The sequence below is a fragment of the Trachinotus anak genome, unplaced genomic scaffold (genome assembly GCF_046630095.1).
Source record: "Trachinotus anak isolate AG129_WGS33_773 ecotype Australia unplaced genomic scaffold, CSIRO_AGI_Tana_v1 ptg000028l, whole genome shotgun sequence".
NCBI lineage: Eukaryota > Metazoa > Chordata > Actinopteri > Carangiformes > Carangidae > Trachinotus > Trachinotus anak.
The window spans coordinates 12,523,694-12,542,014 of NW_027273879.1; the positions used below are offsets into that span (position 1 = coordinate 12,523,694).

The 18,321-nt window shown below is 42.2% G+C and overlaps 1 protein-coding gene across 1 annotated transcript in view; it reads left to right on the top strand.

Moving 5' to 3' along the window:
• Window positions 1-269: 269 nt before the first annotated feature.
• Window positions 270-18,321, top strand: part of nsmfa (NMDA receptor synaptonuclear signaling and neuronal migration factor a) — a 41,454-nt gene continuing 23,402 nt past the window's right edge. Inside the window, 4 exon segments of the mRNA XM_071466439.1 lie at window positions 270-561; window positions 13,396-13,457; window positions 13,753-14,691; window positions 15,474-15,546. Coding sequence (XP_071322540.1) covers window positions 491-561; window positions 13,396-13,457; window positions 13,753-14,691; window positions 15,474-15,546 — 1,145 coding nt within the window. The 5' untranslated portion in view covers window positions 270-490.

An 18,321-nucleotide genomic window follows, 5' to 3' on the forward strand; every position in this document is an offset into this window, starting at 1 on the left:
GTCCCTCATACAGCACCTCCTCAGCCCCCCTCCCTTTGTGATGATGAGGATGATGATGATATCGCCACCCCTACCATTGCGTTTTCAGATCAATGAGAGAGAGAGAGAGAGAGAGAGAGAGAGAGAGAGAGAGAGAGAGAGAGAGAGAGAGAGAGAGAGAGAGAGAGAGAGAGAGAGAGAGAGAGAGAGAGAGAGAGAGAGGTCTGTGTATTTTCAGCCACATGCTGACAGATGTGTAGCGACCCCACGTAGGTGCTCATACCCAGAGAGACACGGAGACAGAGAGGGAGAGAGGGGGAGAAAGGCTGACATCCCAGTTTTTTGCATTCTTTGCTCGGCAGGCTCCCGTGTGACTTATCTGCTCCCGGATTTCTCATTAACTTTTTTTTTTTTTTTTTTTTTTTAATACACCGTTTTCATCGTCGCATCCCTCCGTCCTTCTAGTCTTTGGAATGAACTGTTTTCCTGCCTGCGTCGTTTCCATGTCAGCATGGGAACTGCCGCGTCCAAGAGGAAGAATCTAAGAAACGATGCGATATCTTCTGTGGCAGCAAAAGTTAGGTGAGTGACACCTGGAGCTCTCCGCCTTTATCGCCCGTTTTACAGCAGCCTCGGGAAGTCCTGGCGGGTATTTAAGCCTTCGGGTGGGAGCAATGTGAAGTGAAACCGAGTGGCAGCTGTGTGTTTTGATGAATTACCACTGCGCTATCCCGGCCACGGCCAGGCTGCTCTTTGTGATGCGCAGAGCGGCTCTTTGCGCTTTCCGCACGTCTGCCGACTGTCCCGTCTAGCCCGGGGCGTGCGGCTGAGTAAATGTGTGTTTGAATTGCCCTTTAATCTCCCCAAACTGCTCCTGTACTGAGGAAATGTAGCCTACCTGGACGGCTGCCCTGTAATTCCCAAATTCTCTTCTTTTATTAGGACTAAATGAGCTGGAAAGGGATATTTGCCTCTGGCCCGTCGGAGCTTTTACTGTTGTTGTGAGTGAAGCATCGTTGTGTAATGAAAGTCATGCAGATGCAAAGCGAGGGTGGCTGTGGTTCACGCAACCCCTGATACACCTCAGTTTGCTTTTCGCCTGATATAACCCATCATCTGCTGTAAACATAGCCTGTCATTTGGTTTCTATTGTAATTTCAACAGAAACGGCTTTCTGTCTGGCCGCATCGACCCGGCCGGACAGCGCAGCGATCAGGCTGCTGCCTTCACACCCCGGCGGGCAAATGATCCAGCTGTCAATTAATCAATCACAGCAATCGATTCGGTCGTTTGCAGTGATCACCTATCACTGCCAGTTATGGGGGCAGTCACAGAGGACAGCGCCGGTGAGCGGCTCTTAATTTATTCAGCCTGGAAAAGCAGAGGGACTCAGACTACTTGGCCGGAGTCCAACCCGTGAAAAGCTGTTAACGGCTCGTCATGGGCGCACAGTGCATGGAGCTGTATGGATTTTTTATTTTATTTTTTGAAATGACCAGATCTGCATCCAGATGTTGTAGCATCATGCAGGAGCGGCGACATCCTGTGCTGCTCTGTGTGAGCTGAAGCTGCAGTTTGCCGGGGAGCACATGTGGCTGTGCGTTCATATGTCTCCACGCATGAAGCGCAGACAGTGAGCCACGGTCCCGAGTGACATCCGGGTATGAATTCAGCGTGTTCCTGCTTCAGCAGTCTCCACGCAGCAGGCCCCGGTGTGTGCGGGGTTGTAATTCAGTAAATGAATGACCTTGACTTGTGCGTGCAGACTCCGACATCCACAGATGTGAGCTGATGTGCTATTACGTCATTCTCTCACTGGATGTGGATGTGGTCCTTCCTTACTTACAGGCTGGCATGTCAGCCTTCTTTACAGACAGTGCAGTGTGTGTGTGTGTGTGTGTGTGTGTGTGAGTGAGTGAGTGAGTGAGTGAGTGAGTGAGTGAGTGAGTGAGTGAGTGAGTGAGTGAGTGAGAGAGAGAGAGAGAGAGAGAGAGAGAGAGAGAGAGAGAGAGAGAGAGAGAGGATGTGCCACCTTGAAAAGAAGATGAGAATGTGATGCCCATATAAAATAGAAAGTGGTTACAGAGGGTGTCCTGAGCAGGCAGTCTGTACTATAAGTGTGTGAGAGTCAGAGTCTCAAGGCTCACTACAGAAGAACTACTGAAATGCTGCATACAGCCCCCCCCCCCCCCACACACACACACACACCCACACTTGTGTAGCTACTTATTCTCTTATATCTCCCTCCCTCTCTTTCACACACAAGCACAAAGGCACAAACACGCAAGTCGGAGTTTAATTTTTCACAGTTAATGGCAGAAGGGACCTTTCCTCCTGCAGATGGCGAATGCAGCTGAATCACATGCAATATTTATCAGTCTTTCACCTGCACATGACCCCATGAATGTGGAAGCAAGCACTCCAAAGTGGTTTTTCTCCATCCCTCCACCTCACACACATAGACACACAAACAAATCTACATGCATACAATCAGGCACGTCTGCACTGATGTGCTCCCTCCACTTCATCCCTTTATGCTCTTGTTTCCTCTCCATTGTGTCGGAGCCTGGACTCTCCTGAACAGTAAATGTTAGAGCTCTGTCTGCAGTGTCAGATATATCGTCTCTTCTTTTTTGCCATTACAGATATTTATGTAGCAATGTACATCGATACATAAAGATTTTACCTCTGAAACACAATTTCATTTTTCACAAGGAACTACAAGGATTTTGCGGCGATCTTGTGTCTTGCAATCAACAACTGGAAACAACTGGAATTATCTGCTTGGAACTTGTTGGGATTTAGATTTCTCCCAATCCCTGTTTTTGTTGATGCAAAGCCAGACAGGTACACAACAAAAAAAGTTATCATATTTGAAGGTGTGCTTATTTGTTTGCATTCCATGAGGAAAATACAAAATTCATTTTAGCAGGTCCGACTGGTTAAAACTTTGTTCAGTTAGCAACATGATAGTTTCAGCTTTCACATCACAACATCACCACACTGCTGGCTGCTCTCCCTCTCTCTCAGTGCAGCCTACTGCAAATGCTGCTGTACATCAAATCTTATAAATTCCTCTCTCTAACCGCCCCTCGTTTACATATACTGACACACAAAAACACGCACACTTTCACACACAGATACACACTTATTTGAAACCTCACAGGCAAATTACATTCGGTTTTTGCGTCTGTATAAGAGTCTGAGTCATCATCCTATGCCGACACTTCTGAGCATAATGTGGGACAAGTGACAGTAAACACACCTGTATTTAAACTCTTCAGTACTTTAACACACAGACGCACTCACACACGTTTGAATCAAGGAGACCTGACAATTTCTGTCTATAACCGCTTTATGCACAGTCTTTACCCTTACATTGACCTTAAGCTAATCTTTACTCCGGCATCAACCATAAGTAACACCAACTTAACTCCATCCCTTCATTTAAACCAAATCTAAAGTCTAACCCTACCACTAAAATCAAGTCCTAATCCTAAAATATCCCCATAAAGAAATATCAAAATCATAAACTAATTTATCATTCACAGCTTTTGTAATCTTATTCTCTTGCATAGACTCGCTCGTACACCGTTACACTTTAATTGTTTGGGAGAGCAATGAACCTGACAACCTGTAAGTGCACTGAATACCGAGAAGTGTCCTGGGGGACAAAGGCTGTCCTCACCAGAAAAAACATCACACTTAAAGCCGCAGATGTCAACCTCATGGTGGCCCTAGCAGTCATGTAAGGGGCAATGCCATGAGCATGAATTAAAAAACCCGTACGCCTTATTTTGGAAAGCACTGATAGATGACCTGTTTTGTCACTGAGGTATGAGGATGCCACACAAGTGTGTATGACCAGATTCATAGGAATACATGTAAACAGCATGGAGGAAACACTAAAGAGACACAGGCTCCTTGTACCAGGTGTTGGTGTGTGCCTGTGTCATCTTTTGCATACTTATGGATAGCTGGTTATGAAACAGGTCACACTCTCCCCTTCAGCAGCTCATGATAAGTAGCGAGCAACTGAAGAAGAGCGAGAAGAAGAGAAAAAGGAGAGATTACCTCCAAATTACAAACCAGTATTCTGCGACACTGAGTGAAAAAGCAAACGCTTTGATCTCTCCGTCAGCTGGAGAGGAGGCATGTGCTGCGGTTTGGCTGAAGGGCATCGGGCGGCAGCATGCACAGAGACGTGGGGGTGTGAAAGATGGTGTGAAAGATGAAAGGATTGGTCGTTTCTGATGCATGCAAATGAAATATTGTTTCTTTGTTTATGCAGGACAGGTGCGACTGTCTTTGTTGTAGACCTGCTGTCACTCTGTTCATGGGTTCAAGGGCTGTTATGCAATTGTTTTTTGTGCCTCCACGCCATTGACAGCTGTGGCTAGAGGCATCATGTTTTCAGGTTGTCCATCCATACGCCTGTCCCATTCTCGTGGATGTGATATCTCAGGAACACCTTGAGGGTTATCTAATCTAATACCTTCTATTACATTGCTTTAAAGTCAGTACTACATTGATCCGGGGCAGACCTGGGTGTAAACTGCAACTTGACTGGTTGGTGAAGGCATTCAACCACGAGGTGGTAATTCTAGTTTTTTAAAATCTTATTCAGATTCACTCAAGCTCAACAGAGGGAAACCATTTTTTCTCTTCAGTTACGAGAATCTCATCACTCTGCTAAAATCGATTTATTGAGTTTGCTTTTTCACTCAATAAATTTATTTATTTTTTCTATTTCACTAATGTATTTTAAAACTATATACATAATATAATATATTTTTAATTTTCAGTACCATGTTCAGTAACGTCACTTGAGCTCATCCATCTCCCTCTCCATCTCCTTCCCTCCTCCTTTGTTCAATCAGACAGTTTAATTCTTTGCCATAAATATGCTGAATGAGGCAGATTTTACTGAGTACAGTCTGAGCAATGATTAGGACTCCAACAGTGTTTTCTGATTGTTTGCCTGTGTCTGTCTATCGTGCATATTTATTCTATTCTTTATTTATTCTCTGTCAAAACAATCTTGACTAAAGTCTTCTCAGTTGTCACAGAAATGAAGATGTCCAGACCTACCACCTTCATTCTTTTTTCAGAGTATAGTAATAACTGAGCTAGCTTAATTGCTGATGAAGACTTTGTGATATGGTCACAAAGTGGAGCATGTTTATAAGTGGACTTTGAGAAACAATTATAGGGTCAGCTGCTGCATGAATGGACCTTGTTTGTTTTTTTTTAAATTTCATTGTATTTACTTTTCAAATTTAACTTCCTTATTATTATTTTTTTTTTTTTTGTAACTTTTTTCACTAAAGACAATTATGACATGCCACATCAGGAAAAGCACAGGAGTAAATAATCAAATTAATGATGACTTCATCTGTCTATGCAAGCTCACTGTCAAACCAGTAAAGTTTCACTACAAACCAAATTTCCAGAATATCAGCAACATAAAAATGTGAATTAAAGCATGTTTCCATCCACTAATGTTAAGTGAATATTAGGAGTTGGCTACATCGAGACAAACAGTTGGTGGCGCCAATTCTCCAGTCAGGTGCCATGAAATTGTTGCAGGAGAAGACTAAAAAAGCCGACTTGAAATGATGGAAAACCATACTGGATATGTGATAGAAACATGGGATTCATGTTTATTTCTTGGATTAATTTGAGGAACGTTACGGTCTCATCGCCGCTCCACGCAGTTCTGACATTTCATCCGCCGCAATTTTTTGAACGTCTCAAGTTTGATTTATCATGATTTATTTGCTAAGTCTGTTTCCATTGTGCTTTATCACATTTGGCTTTTAATCATACATCAACCTTTCCATGCCAGCAAAGTGTATAAACTCAAGTCAAAATGTCTGTCGTGGAAAAGGCCTACAATCCATGTAAAAGTTGTGTGTTAAATATGTCTGGGCTACTGCAAATGAACAGCGGAGTGTTGTGTGATGTAACTGAGTTTGTGTGTCTGAATCAGCTGCACCACTCAGCGCTGCATGTGGTTGGGGACGCTGCGGTGAGCCACTAGTGTGCTGACATTTTAATCAGCCCCCCGATCATTTGCTTCGCTCCCACATGTCCCATAATGCACTGCACTTTCAAGACTGCAATTAACATTCCAAAGTCCCTTTGGCCCTCAGCACGCGCAACAAGCCTCTCAACAGGTCCTCATCACTCCTGCTGTGCACTTGTGTGTGTGTGTGTATGCACCTCTGCGTGCGACTGTAGGAAACCCAATTCAATTAGTCCATTTGAGAGGAGGATTTGATTAAAGAGCATTAAGAGCGAGGAATCTCTTAGCTTGGCAGCACATTGTTTACAGTGGAGAGACACCCAAAGAGACATCAGCTCTGATGATATTCAGACCAGTGGGAACACTGCCAAGGGAGTGATGGGCTGTTTTTCAGCCATCTGAGCTGAGCTTGTCCTCAAAAGATTTATGGTCACAGTGTTAAACTGCATTAGAATCCACAGGGAAAAGGCAAGGCATGATTGGATATGGGTCAATAATGGAAATACTGTATGTTGTAATATGTGCCTCTCTACGGCCAAGTCAATTGATTAATCTCTAAGGATCCTTCGAGGGCCATTTTGTAGCTTTGGAAATACTTTGCTGGTCAAAATGACGTCTTAGACTAAAGGAGAACAAGATTGTTTTAGTTAATGATCATTGATCTTTTCCCTTTTTATTTGATTTATTATTACTATTTGACACAGAATACCTTGTGTGATGTGACAGAAGACATGACATGAACAGCTCTTTTGCTCTTGGTAAGAATGTTGTATATATATTTTAATGATTTTTACTTTCCCCTGGATGTAAGGATATAACTGTTTTATCAAAGAGAAACGGCCAAAATAAGTAGAAAAAGTAACCCTCTGCGAATGCATTTGTTTGGCTATTGTGCCTCACATGTTCAATAAACTCAACCCTGATGACTCAGACTCAGGTAATGGAGACTCGACTCAGACAATTCTTTGGTGGCTCAGACTCACCTGGGATTTGAGACTTGACAAGGTTTCATGACTTGACTACAACACTGAAACAGATAAAATACAAAAAATATATATTTTATATCTGAATATTAAGTAAGTGGGGTCTCAGAAAATTGAACAACATTAACAGGAAAATAAATATAAATAATAAATAATCAATGTTATCAACAAGTCGACATTATGGTCCTCGACCATGAATTGTGACAACAGTATAAAACAGTCACTGTATTTTTACCTGTCTGTCATACAATAGGATTAATATTGTGTTTTCTAAATGATCTAGTTATCTAACAGTCCTATTGAAATGGAGATTTTTATATTTTACATACAATGGTTTTTTTTTTTTAAGCAAACAGTGCTTTGGTTGCTTGGCAGATTTCTAATAGTTGGTGGACATTTTACACCTGTCAGAAAAAAACCTAACCAGGAAAAAAGTTTGATTGAAGGGTGTTCAAAAACGTGGGTGTAATAGTCCCCTAAAAAAACAGAACAATCAGAGAAAGAATTCAAATAAAAAGTTGCTAAAGTAGCTCCAGCATGAGTCATAAGTAATATTTCACCATCCATTAATAAGCAGAAGACCAAAAGAGAGTGAAGAAAAAGGGCATGTTTACAGCTTTGTAATGTTCCCATCTATCAAGTATCTAGTTATGCATTGTTTTATCTAGAGCCATTAAAAGAACTGAAGTGCTGAGGTGTATCTTCCTGTTGTTGAGGATCCTTTTATGCATCTGCAGAGTGGTTTGTGGAGTTTGTGGTAGAATATGTCCCACAAGTGGAGTGCGTGTAATTTTGTCTGACTCATTCGGCTTGTGAAATGCTAAGTACACTACAGTTTGTTGAACTGTGGACCCAGACAAAGGCCAAATATGCTAATGTTCGGTCTTGCTCGCTCACTCACAGGGAACAAAACAGACGACTGGACAATAAGCAGGAAATTCAGGTTTCACATTATACCAAATAGAAGTTAATGCAACAGGATTAGAGCTACTCTTGGAGTTTAGATCTGTTCAACACATTGGACCATACAGCATCCATGTCTTTTCAGCAACTGGTCAAAAACGACATGTTTACATTTCAAGTGAGAAAGCCCTCTGTTGGCTGTAGGGGTTCTCAGTATCGTCACTGCCACATGACAAAATGTAATGATTGTAATGATTTGTAACAGTTTTGAAAGCACTGACAAATGATGCCCTGTTGATACTGATACCTGTAGAAAACACTAACGTGTGTCATTCTGAAGTGCAGTTGCGAACAACAATTTTAGGACTTGTGTATTTGATAGTGACAACTGATTCCAAAACTCCTGGTTTCTGTGTTCAAGGACACTGTGGCATCTAAGTTGGCAGCTGAAAAGCACTGCATCCACCTGTGGTGTTGTCAGGACATCTAACCTTCATGTATGACAAACAACAAAGCAAACATGGACATTGTGACATGGATCATGTTAATTTGGCCATTATGTACATTACACACATTAAATCCGAGCACTAGGAATATTAATATGAACATACATCAATATCCTCATGGAAACTGTGGCAACATAACAATGATAGAAGTACAAGGCATGACAGAGTATACAACTGAAACCTTAACAGCCTGGTGTCTCAAGGGGGTATGTGAAAAAAATTCAGTTTGTTTGGTTCTCAAATCCCATTTCCCATAAGCTCATGGAATAGCTGTCAAAACACGCTATGAGTTACTGTAGTGAAATACACAAGATTGATTTTCAATCTTTCGGGCAGCGTTTCAATCAAAAAACTTCTGTTGAGAAAACAAATTTGCCTGTTTTTTTGGTTCAACCTAACCCTGTGACTCAGGCTTTTCAGATATAAACTTCATTAAGAACAAACACAGAACACACCTTACTGATGTGATGATCTGATAATGATTGTGAGGAATCCTAAACAGTAATCAGCAACAGTCAGTCTCCTCATATATGTAGCTTATTAAATTATTAAAAAAGGTAAATTTACATTATTTGGGAGCATTATTTCAAACAAGTATTACTCTTTACCCCACAGGTAACCCTCAGTCTCAAAAAGCCTGGTGACTCCTGCTTTAAGGTTTAAGATTTACACTCTAACACAACCAGTCTCCTCCACCTCTCCATCACTGTCAAAATACCTAATTTGATCTGATCAGAATCCAGGACTGAACTTGAACCTGTCCCATCCTTGACCCATGTGCTCACACTGTCCCACTCTAAAGTAACATACATTTTTAATCTATCAGCAACCTCCACGGGCAGCAAATTGCATATTTAATAGTGTAGATATCACACTTAATGAGCCCCTTAAGGGTTTAAATCTCAAAGGGTTTTAGGGTTGAGCTGATTCATTTGGGGATGAAACTGAATCTGTTGTCAGTTTTGTTTCTTATTTCCTCACCATCTCTCTGTCTGCCTCCGTTTCCACAAGTTTACTCCACTTTTCATTTTTAATATGGCCCCATTTTCTCTGTGCGGTCCTTCTCCTCTCTGCTGTAATCACATCTCTCCTTCTCGGAAACTCCCCTCCCTAACTCGTCTCTTTCCCTAAACCCCTGTCACATGTCTGAAAGCATGCAGGATGAATTTCAAATCTCAAGCTCTTCCTCTTCTTAATTTTCACCTGTGCTTAGGGCATCTCTTCTCCACCGCCTCACACACTGTGATGTGTTGTTGAGCTCACACATCACGTATGGAGTTGGTGCAAAACAGTAACACGAGGCGTCACAGCGGAGACAGAGCTTTTGTTTAAAGGATGGATTCTGAAGCGTTTCGGTCTATTGGTTTCCAACTCAGTTTCCTCTCATGTATAATGGATGATGCGAGTCTCTTGAAACATTGTTTGGTGATTCTAATCAGAGTGCCTGGCCTGTTGAATAATAAAAGAGGAGGGCAAAATGAACATGTCTGAGGGACACCTGCTGATTAGAGCGCAGACGGCATTTATCACAACTGTCCTTAACAGAGGTTGTTGCTCGTTACATCACCACAAGTAGACACACATACACCAAGACGCAAAGATATCATTTGGTTTTTCGAGTCCTTTCTGCAGAGACTCACATGCACAAACACAAGTGCGTATACACACACGTGCATGCACGTTCAAGAGAAGAAGTCGAGGATTTCAGCGAAGAAGATGCAGCATACCAGAATTGCAGTGACATGCATGATGAGCTATTTTTAGCAGCATAGTGAAGGGAGTTGGACCGTGTCGCAGCACGTGCAGAGCTTCTCGATTCTCAATAACTCCCCAAAACTCAGAGAGTCTGGTTGACTTTGGCTGCAGTCTTCCCCATTAGGAGTAAACAACAAAAGGAACTTGAATGATTCTGCAGGCACAAACATTTTCATTTGTAACTTATGCACGATAAAAATATAAAAACTCAATAAATGTAAAAGCTCCAGTGAGCTGTATTCTCGTGCAGCAATATTCCAGTTTTACTCAAGGAAGTTCTGTAATTTAAAGTGTTACTTAATATCTTTCCAGTCCTAGCACAGAAATAAGGAATCCTTCTGAATTGAGGCACAAACTGCTTAGGGTAATAAGTGTTTGAGATAAAATAAAAGCATGGTCATTAGTGTTAAGCAATGAACACTTCACCCTCTGTGAGAACATGCCTGCCATATGCATAAGGCTGACAGTTGATCAAAGACCCACTGATTCACTGTCAATTGGTTTGTGGTAATTTGATCAATTTTGTTTGGACATATATAAAATAACTTAAGCACAGTATCAGCAGAAATTATCACAGCTTTACAGCTGTTATCCTTAAGATTTCAGAATGGGTTCATTTGGCGACAATCATATCTACTGGCAGTAACAAGTGTGTTTTAACACTACAGCAAACACTCATTGAGCACGTACAACAGAAGAGCAACTGGTGTATCTGTTAGCAGTGCAGCCAAACAAACTGACACTGTTTTAATAAAGAAGTCAATCAATTATCTGCCTATTGTCATCATGCTATGAGCAACTTCAATCTGATTTAATGCTGTGCACAGCAGCAGGAAGCAGTACAATGACTCGTTGAAAATTTGGATGCAGCTTGCATCAGAGCTCCTGCAGCTCTTTATCTAACAGCTCACTGTGACTGGGCATGATATAGACAAGAACAAACACAAGAACACCTGATTATTAAAAGGAGGTTATGTTTTCGCCTGTGTCTGTTTGTTTGTCAACAGGATTAGTACTGATTTGCACTGAACTTGGTGGAGGGATGGGGCATGGGCCAGGGAAGAAGTGATTAAATTTTGGGGCAGATCCAGATCATTAATTATGTATTTGTATTTTCTTTTCTCTGAAGCCTGATTTATGTTGCTTGACCTTGGCCTTGATGGAGGTCTGCACTCTGAGTCCCCATCTTGTTCATTGTGATTTTTGTCTTTTCTTTTGTCTTCTAATGGGGGTCCCCACTAACCTCAATGCTGGTGTTGTTACATATTGATAAGGATGTATGCATTCCCAAAGGAGCAGTCTTTGGTGGAGGACCTCAGAATCTTAGTTATTAGGGTATAGTTAGTAGGGCAGATTTTGAAGAGGTTAAAATAAATGTAATTGTTCCATTTATAGGACTTCCTCAGGTCAAACATGTAAAATCTGCTTCCTGGTGTGTTGAAATTAAAGCAAATAAATTATAAACTGAGTGGAAGAGAGAAAGAAAGATGGTGCATCAGAACAGTGTTTGAAAAAAAGTTGGTTTTCACTGCACTCACTGCGCTGTGTGTGCATGTGAGTGAGAGTGTGTGTGTATCTGTGTGTGTATGTGTGTGTTTGTGTGTGTGTGTGTGTATGCCTGGTGAGTTGGACAGGCTTTAAAAATTGACAGAGCTGGCAGGAAGGAGGTGTACACCCACAGATTTCCCTGTATACAGGGGGTTCTTCTGCACAAATGTGTGTGTATCTGTGTGTGTGTGTGTGTGTGTGTGTGTGTGTGTGTGTGTGTGTGTGTGTGTGTGTGCGTGTGTGCGTGTGTGTGTGTCAGCACTCACCCCTGACATCAACTGCATTAGGAAAGCATAACCAACAGGAACAAAGGCTATTTTCCTGAATATAGTGAAAGCTGTAAACACTTAATTGGCCCTTGCTAGTGTAACTACAACTGTGATCACATCAAGTTATTTTTTAAGATCACATCGATATGAACTCAGTAAATTATGCAAACTGCTTTTTACACCAGGTATTTACAAACAAAACCTGCTGGTTCTTAACAGGTCCTCCTTTTCCAGTCGATCATTAGCAGTGAACTCTCTGAAATCTCAGTGTTAAAAGTCAGTTTGCATAAAGTTAGAATTCTGTAATGCAAAACTACAGGGGTCTGTTGTTGAATACCACATCAATGCTGCAGTATTCCTGGAATGAAAGTATAAAATCACACAAACTGGAAATAATTCCTGGTACCAGTGCCTCAAAAATATACTCATGTAAATGTCCTGTGTAATTTTTTAGACAATAAGGCCCAGTCTCCTTCAGTCAGTTGGGGAAATGACAATCTCATCATGGTCCTTGCTGCGGGAATGAATGCATATTAATAGCATACAGTATGAGAGTTACTCACTTTTCTCCTTTATTCTCCTTATTCTTAATTACTATCATGAATCATTATTCCTAATAGTTATTGCTGCGGTACATTTCCTCTCAGTTTAGTAGCCATATTGACATTGAAAGCACGTCTTCAGAGTGATCCGTCTTTCTTTTACCCCCTCTCTCTTTGCTCCTTTTCCACTCCTGTCACACGCCAACCACAGCAACATAAGGAGGTCAGTGTCATTCAACTGCAAGACCCTGGGCCATTTCATTAAAAGGGATATGATATTGAGTTTCAGCTATATATGGCTGGATGGTTGTCTTTTAGAGTATTCCTTTATCTCTTTCTGTGTGTGAGTGAAAGAAAGACCAGGAGAAAAAAAAAAAAAAGAAGCTTTGCACCAGATGCAGTGCTGTGGCTGTGGAGCTCACAATATCTATTTTCAGCACATCTCCAAGCAATCTCCTTCAGTTGCTGTCAGGGTTAAGTATTTTTATAGACACAAAGACACAGTCTATACGTCCACACATACATTCTGTGTGTGAAACCAGAAAATAAACACACTTATGGTCTGCTGGCAGCAATTACATCCACCAACGCAAACTGAGGTCATTCTGAGAAATTAAGTCGGCCTAAAACAATCCTCTCCATCTCCTCCTGCTGTCTCATACTCTGTCGCTCTCTCAGTCTGAGGCTGCCTGAAGTGTGGAGATAAAACAGCTGCATCTTAATCTGTGGGTGGCACAAGCCTACAAAGAAGGCAATTAGGTTTATAATTTACAATTCCCTTGCCCCTCTCTCCCCTACCCTTTCCTCTCCTTTCTCACTCAACCCTCCTTTCCACCCATGAATTAATGTCTTTATGTGTGTCATGTGTGTGTGTCCCCACAGAGCAGCGCGAGCATTTGGAGAGAACCTGTCCCACACACACTCTGAAAACCGAAACGGATCAGGTCAGCGTCTCTGCCATCCTGTCATTTGTCCATCCCTCTGTGCTGTTCTGCGTATTCCTGTGCGGCTTTTAATTCTCCCTCCACCTGCTTCACCTTATCCTCTGCTCACAAGCCAGGCTGCGATCATTAGTGTGTCACTACAACAGCTGATAACCGAAAGAAGATGATGATATCCTCTGTGTCATCGTCAACTTGACTTCTTTTTCCTCTTTCTCTCTTTTCTTTGCTGCATTAGTATCTTGGTTTATTTCACATTCTCTGACATTCATGTTTGTCTTTATCTCTGATGTTCCAGCTCATCTTCTGTGTGAAACCTTGGTGGGTCCTGACTCAGAGTCTCCAAGTGACACGACTGGCTCCAACAACAACAACCACCTCCATCCCTGCACCAACGCCACCAAGGGCTGTGAGGACAACCCAGAGCCCAGCCAGGTGAAACAGCCACTGGGCTTGCTTCAGCCTCCTCCCCCCTCCATCACCATTTCTACCAAGCCAGCGAGGTTGTCCCTTGAACGCAGCTTCTCAGCGGAGGAAGACCAGCAGAAGTGTGTTGAGTGCACCCTGCAGCCTGCCCGTGTGTACACCATCACTACACAGCAAGGATTGCTGATGAGCAGCGGACGGGGCAGCAAGGAGAGCCTAGAACTGGACGTCCTGAAGGAGAAGTCGGGGAGTGGCGGGGTGGGATCCAGAGGTGGTTTGATCCAGCCCTCCACTTCCCCTTCCTCGACCTCTTCGTCTCCAACCCAGTACCACCACGCCAGCAGCAGCCGTGGCACCAGCAGCTGTGGAAGCAGCCACCACCACAGCAACCATCACCACAGTAACCATCACCACGGGAACCACCACCACCACGCCGTCGGCGGCACCAGTGTGCCCTCCAGCAGCGGAGGAAGCAGCGGGGCAAGTGGAAGCAGCAGTAGCAACCAGCAGCAGCAGTCTTTAAACATGGCCGGGCCCCACCCCCATCATGCATCACACCACTCCCACCACCATCATCACTTGTCTCAACCCCCACTGCAGACCTCCGTCAGCGCCCACAACATCCGCAGCTGGGGCGATGGTGGAAAAGGCGAGGCGGAGTGCAGCGGGCTGGCCTGTGACTCGTGTGGTGGGGCCCCCTCGCGAAGCCAGGGCTCCCTGGACCTGGAGAGCTCGGGCCGAGAGGCAGGCAAGCAGCACAGACGCCTAGAGCGGATGTGGAGTGTGGACCGGATGACTGGGATGGAGAGAGGTGAGAGGGTGGAGGACACAGAGGAAGGGAAAGGCGCAGAAATCCAAACAAGGGCGGGATGGGGAAGAGGGGCTGCTCATACAGCCCTGTGGCTGGGACTGGATTGGTATCAGACCAGAGATGAAATAGCATTTGAATACTTCTAATCATTTGTTAAAAAAAAAAAAAAAAAAAAAAAACTCAGGGAGAGCATGCACAAGGGCAATGAGATATATAGCTATTTGTTTAATATTTATTTAATCTTGCTTCCCCATTACTCTACTGTTTGTGACAGTTTAATTCTATTTGTGTACAAGTTATATCTCTAGGCTTTTTAGGACCACTTCATATTTTAGTGAACATTTAGTTAGGAGTAACTAAGAAATTCAGTTTTTCATTTTAAGGTACTTCACTGTGAAAAATCAGTCCAATAAAATCAATCACACACATAATTTTGACATAGGTTTGGATGAATCAGAGTAAAACGTACCTTAAAAGGGAGCTAGTATTACATTATTTGTTTCGACACACTTTTTCAAATCTATATCTTCTCAGGTCTGGTGGGGATTGAGGGTTTGATGTTGGATGTGACGTGGTGGTCTGTAGTTCTGACTCTTCGTCTCCCCGTCTTTCTCCTCTGCTGTCTCTTCCTGTGTGTCTCCCTCTCTCCATTTGTGGAGTAGTGGACTGTGAAGTGCTGGTTTTGTGCTTTCATATTTCTTACATATTTACTAGCACATTAGGACAGATTTTTTTTCTCTTCACTTAACCTTGGTGTCAACAACTCTTCTCTCTGATTGCAGAGGACACTAACTGGTTCCCCAAGGAAAATATGTTCTCCTTTCAAACTGCCACAACAACCATGCAGGCGTGAGTGTCAAACCGTCAAGCACACATGTACACAAACATACATACAGACACCCACTCACATTAATGGTGTATGAAAGGTCCAACTGGCGTGTTGACAATCGAAGTTAACGGACCATACCTGTGGTTTTGCATGTTTTAGACCATTAACTGTAAATTGCATACTTTACTTTACCGCCAACCATTTGCTATAGGTTTTTAGATTGATTTCCTTCCTTCTAGACAGCTATTGATTTTCAGTTGAGTAAGCCATAAAAAAAAATCCCTTAAGGCTTGCTGAAGGAGGACAGTCCATCAAAGTGAATATTTTGTCAATAATTTTTTTTCCGTTAAATAATTGATGCATGGTAAAACAGTTGTGGTGGATTCAGTTTAGACAAATAGTCATCATCACTTCCACAACATCCAAGTGTGATTGTTTAACATTTAGATACGATTTCCCAACAAACTTGTGGTAAGTCGACAAGTTTCAAGTTGATTTTTCATTGTGTAACGAAAGAAACCAAATTATTCCCTAATTATTATTCAAACCCAAAAGTATATACTTGAAATTGCATGAGAGTATATGCATAATTGCTACCTGGAATTCTGTCTTCAGATAACCTCCAGTTGTAAAAGATATGTAAACCGTCACAACCCATTCACATGAAAATGTAGACTCTCCTTGAATCGGTTTCTGCCTAACTCATTTTCATTTTCTCTCTTTTAAAATGTAAATTTTGTCCTTTCACCTTTCATCTTATTAGATCTTTGTTAGACAACGTTCAGAGCGCAAAGTCAGACCCAGTCAATAAATAACCAGTTGTTCATTTGGCTCATTAAAGAAGCACAAACCAGGAACGATTATGTGACGTTACGAGTTTACTCTTTATTCATGGAGGTCAAATAATGACACACTCTTTTTTGTTGGTCTCGTTATGCCTCTCCCAGTTCCTCCTCACTGTTGTTTGGACTCATTGCACACTGGTGTCTAAACTGTGTGTTTTTCTTCTCTCTCTATTCTTGCATGCTAATTAATCTTGGGACACTCAAACAGGATATCGTGAGTATGCCTCCCTGCCTGCTTTCTCCTTTTTCTTAGCTCGCTTACCTCTTGTCCTTACCTGCTGTTCCTTCACTTAATGTCTACCATTTAACCTTCATCCCTGGGCTGGTATTTGAGTAACAGCAGAAAACGCACTAATCACAACAAGCAAGATAAAGAGCATTTACAATATAGAGGTCTGTGGATATATGTTTGTGTGTGGGTGGATAGGTAATTGTGAGTTGCTTGCAAGAAGTTGCAACTTGTATTCTTCTCTGTTGGCTGATAATAACCATGACTGCAAATAGACTATAATCCTCTGAATGATATCAAAGAACCTGTGTTTGAAAGAAAAGAAAAATCTTTTTCAAGAATCATTTGATGAACAGTTATGGATTGTCAGGTAGAAACCTACACAGCACAAATAATGTCTTTAATTGTAGTTATAAACAAAAAAAAAAAAAAAAAAAAGGGGTGGGGGGGGGGGTGGGGGGGGGGGGGTAATTGAGTTACAGGGTTTTCATGAAACAGCAGGGATAAAGTCCAGGGTAATCTACTGCAGCTGAGCAAGTCTGCTAAGCTGAAGTCAGGGAAATGTCCGTCTGCATGTTGGCTGACCTAAACCCTGTCAGCTCACATCCACACAGCCCCTGTGTCAGTTTGACACACACACACACACACACACACACACACACACACACACACACACACACACACACACACTTGTGAGGACACTCATTTACATAATGCATTCCCAAGCCCCTTAACATCTCAACTGAATGCCAAACCCTAACCCTAACTCTACCCTGACCTAAACCCAATTCTAACCATAAAGCCAAGACTTAGCCCTAAAACAGCCATTTGAAATTATGAGGACTAAAATATCCTCCCTTCCCAAAAATGCCTTCTCTCTGTTGGGAAAAACTTTTCCTGGGTCCTCACAATGTAGCATTTACAAGTACACACACACAGAGCAATGGATAGAGTTTGGCCGCTTAAGATTTTTGTGGCGGTCATGTTCGAGCTCTAATCTCACTCCACAGACAGCACTAATTATCAGTGACTCTGTGCTGGCTGGCTTCAGCCATGTTTGGCACTGATTGTGGCTCTAGAGAGATTTATCAAGAACAAGTATTTATCACGCCAACATGTGATCCTTAGTGCCTTCTGGTAAAACTCTTTTATCAGTTGTAGTATTACAAGAAATCAGTTATCAGTCAGTTTTCAGCCATGAGTCCGATAAAACCTTGGTGGGGCATGCAAATCACTAACTTCTGTATATAGTGTATAGCCTAAGAAGTTGGTTGAGCCGTCAAATGAATGTTAACATTGATAACACTATTAGTGTATTGCCAAGCCAAACCTTGACATTTCATACTGCACACTCCCTGCTCCAACCACACCTTGCCTAACTAAACTCAGCTAACCCAAGCTGCTCTTAAACGCTGGTGTTTTTCAACTTCTGTTAATTCTGTTGACAGAGCTAACATCTGCCTGCTAGCTTTAGAGTTTATACATTTTTTTTTTTACATTAATTAAGGAATTAGTCTGGTGATATTCTATATTTGTTCTTAATGTCATCAAATCAAATCACAAAAAGACCAAATCAACAATGAACTGAACCTACTGACAAGTTTTGTCAACTCCTACTCTACCATTTTAAAAATGTATGTCCTCAGTTTGCACAACAGGACTTTAGGCTGGGCTTAAGTGCCACAGACTGGGCAGGGAGGTTTTGATTGATGAACTAATGTATTTGT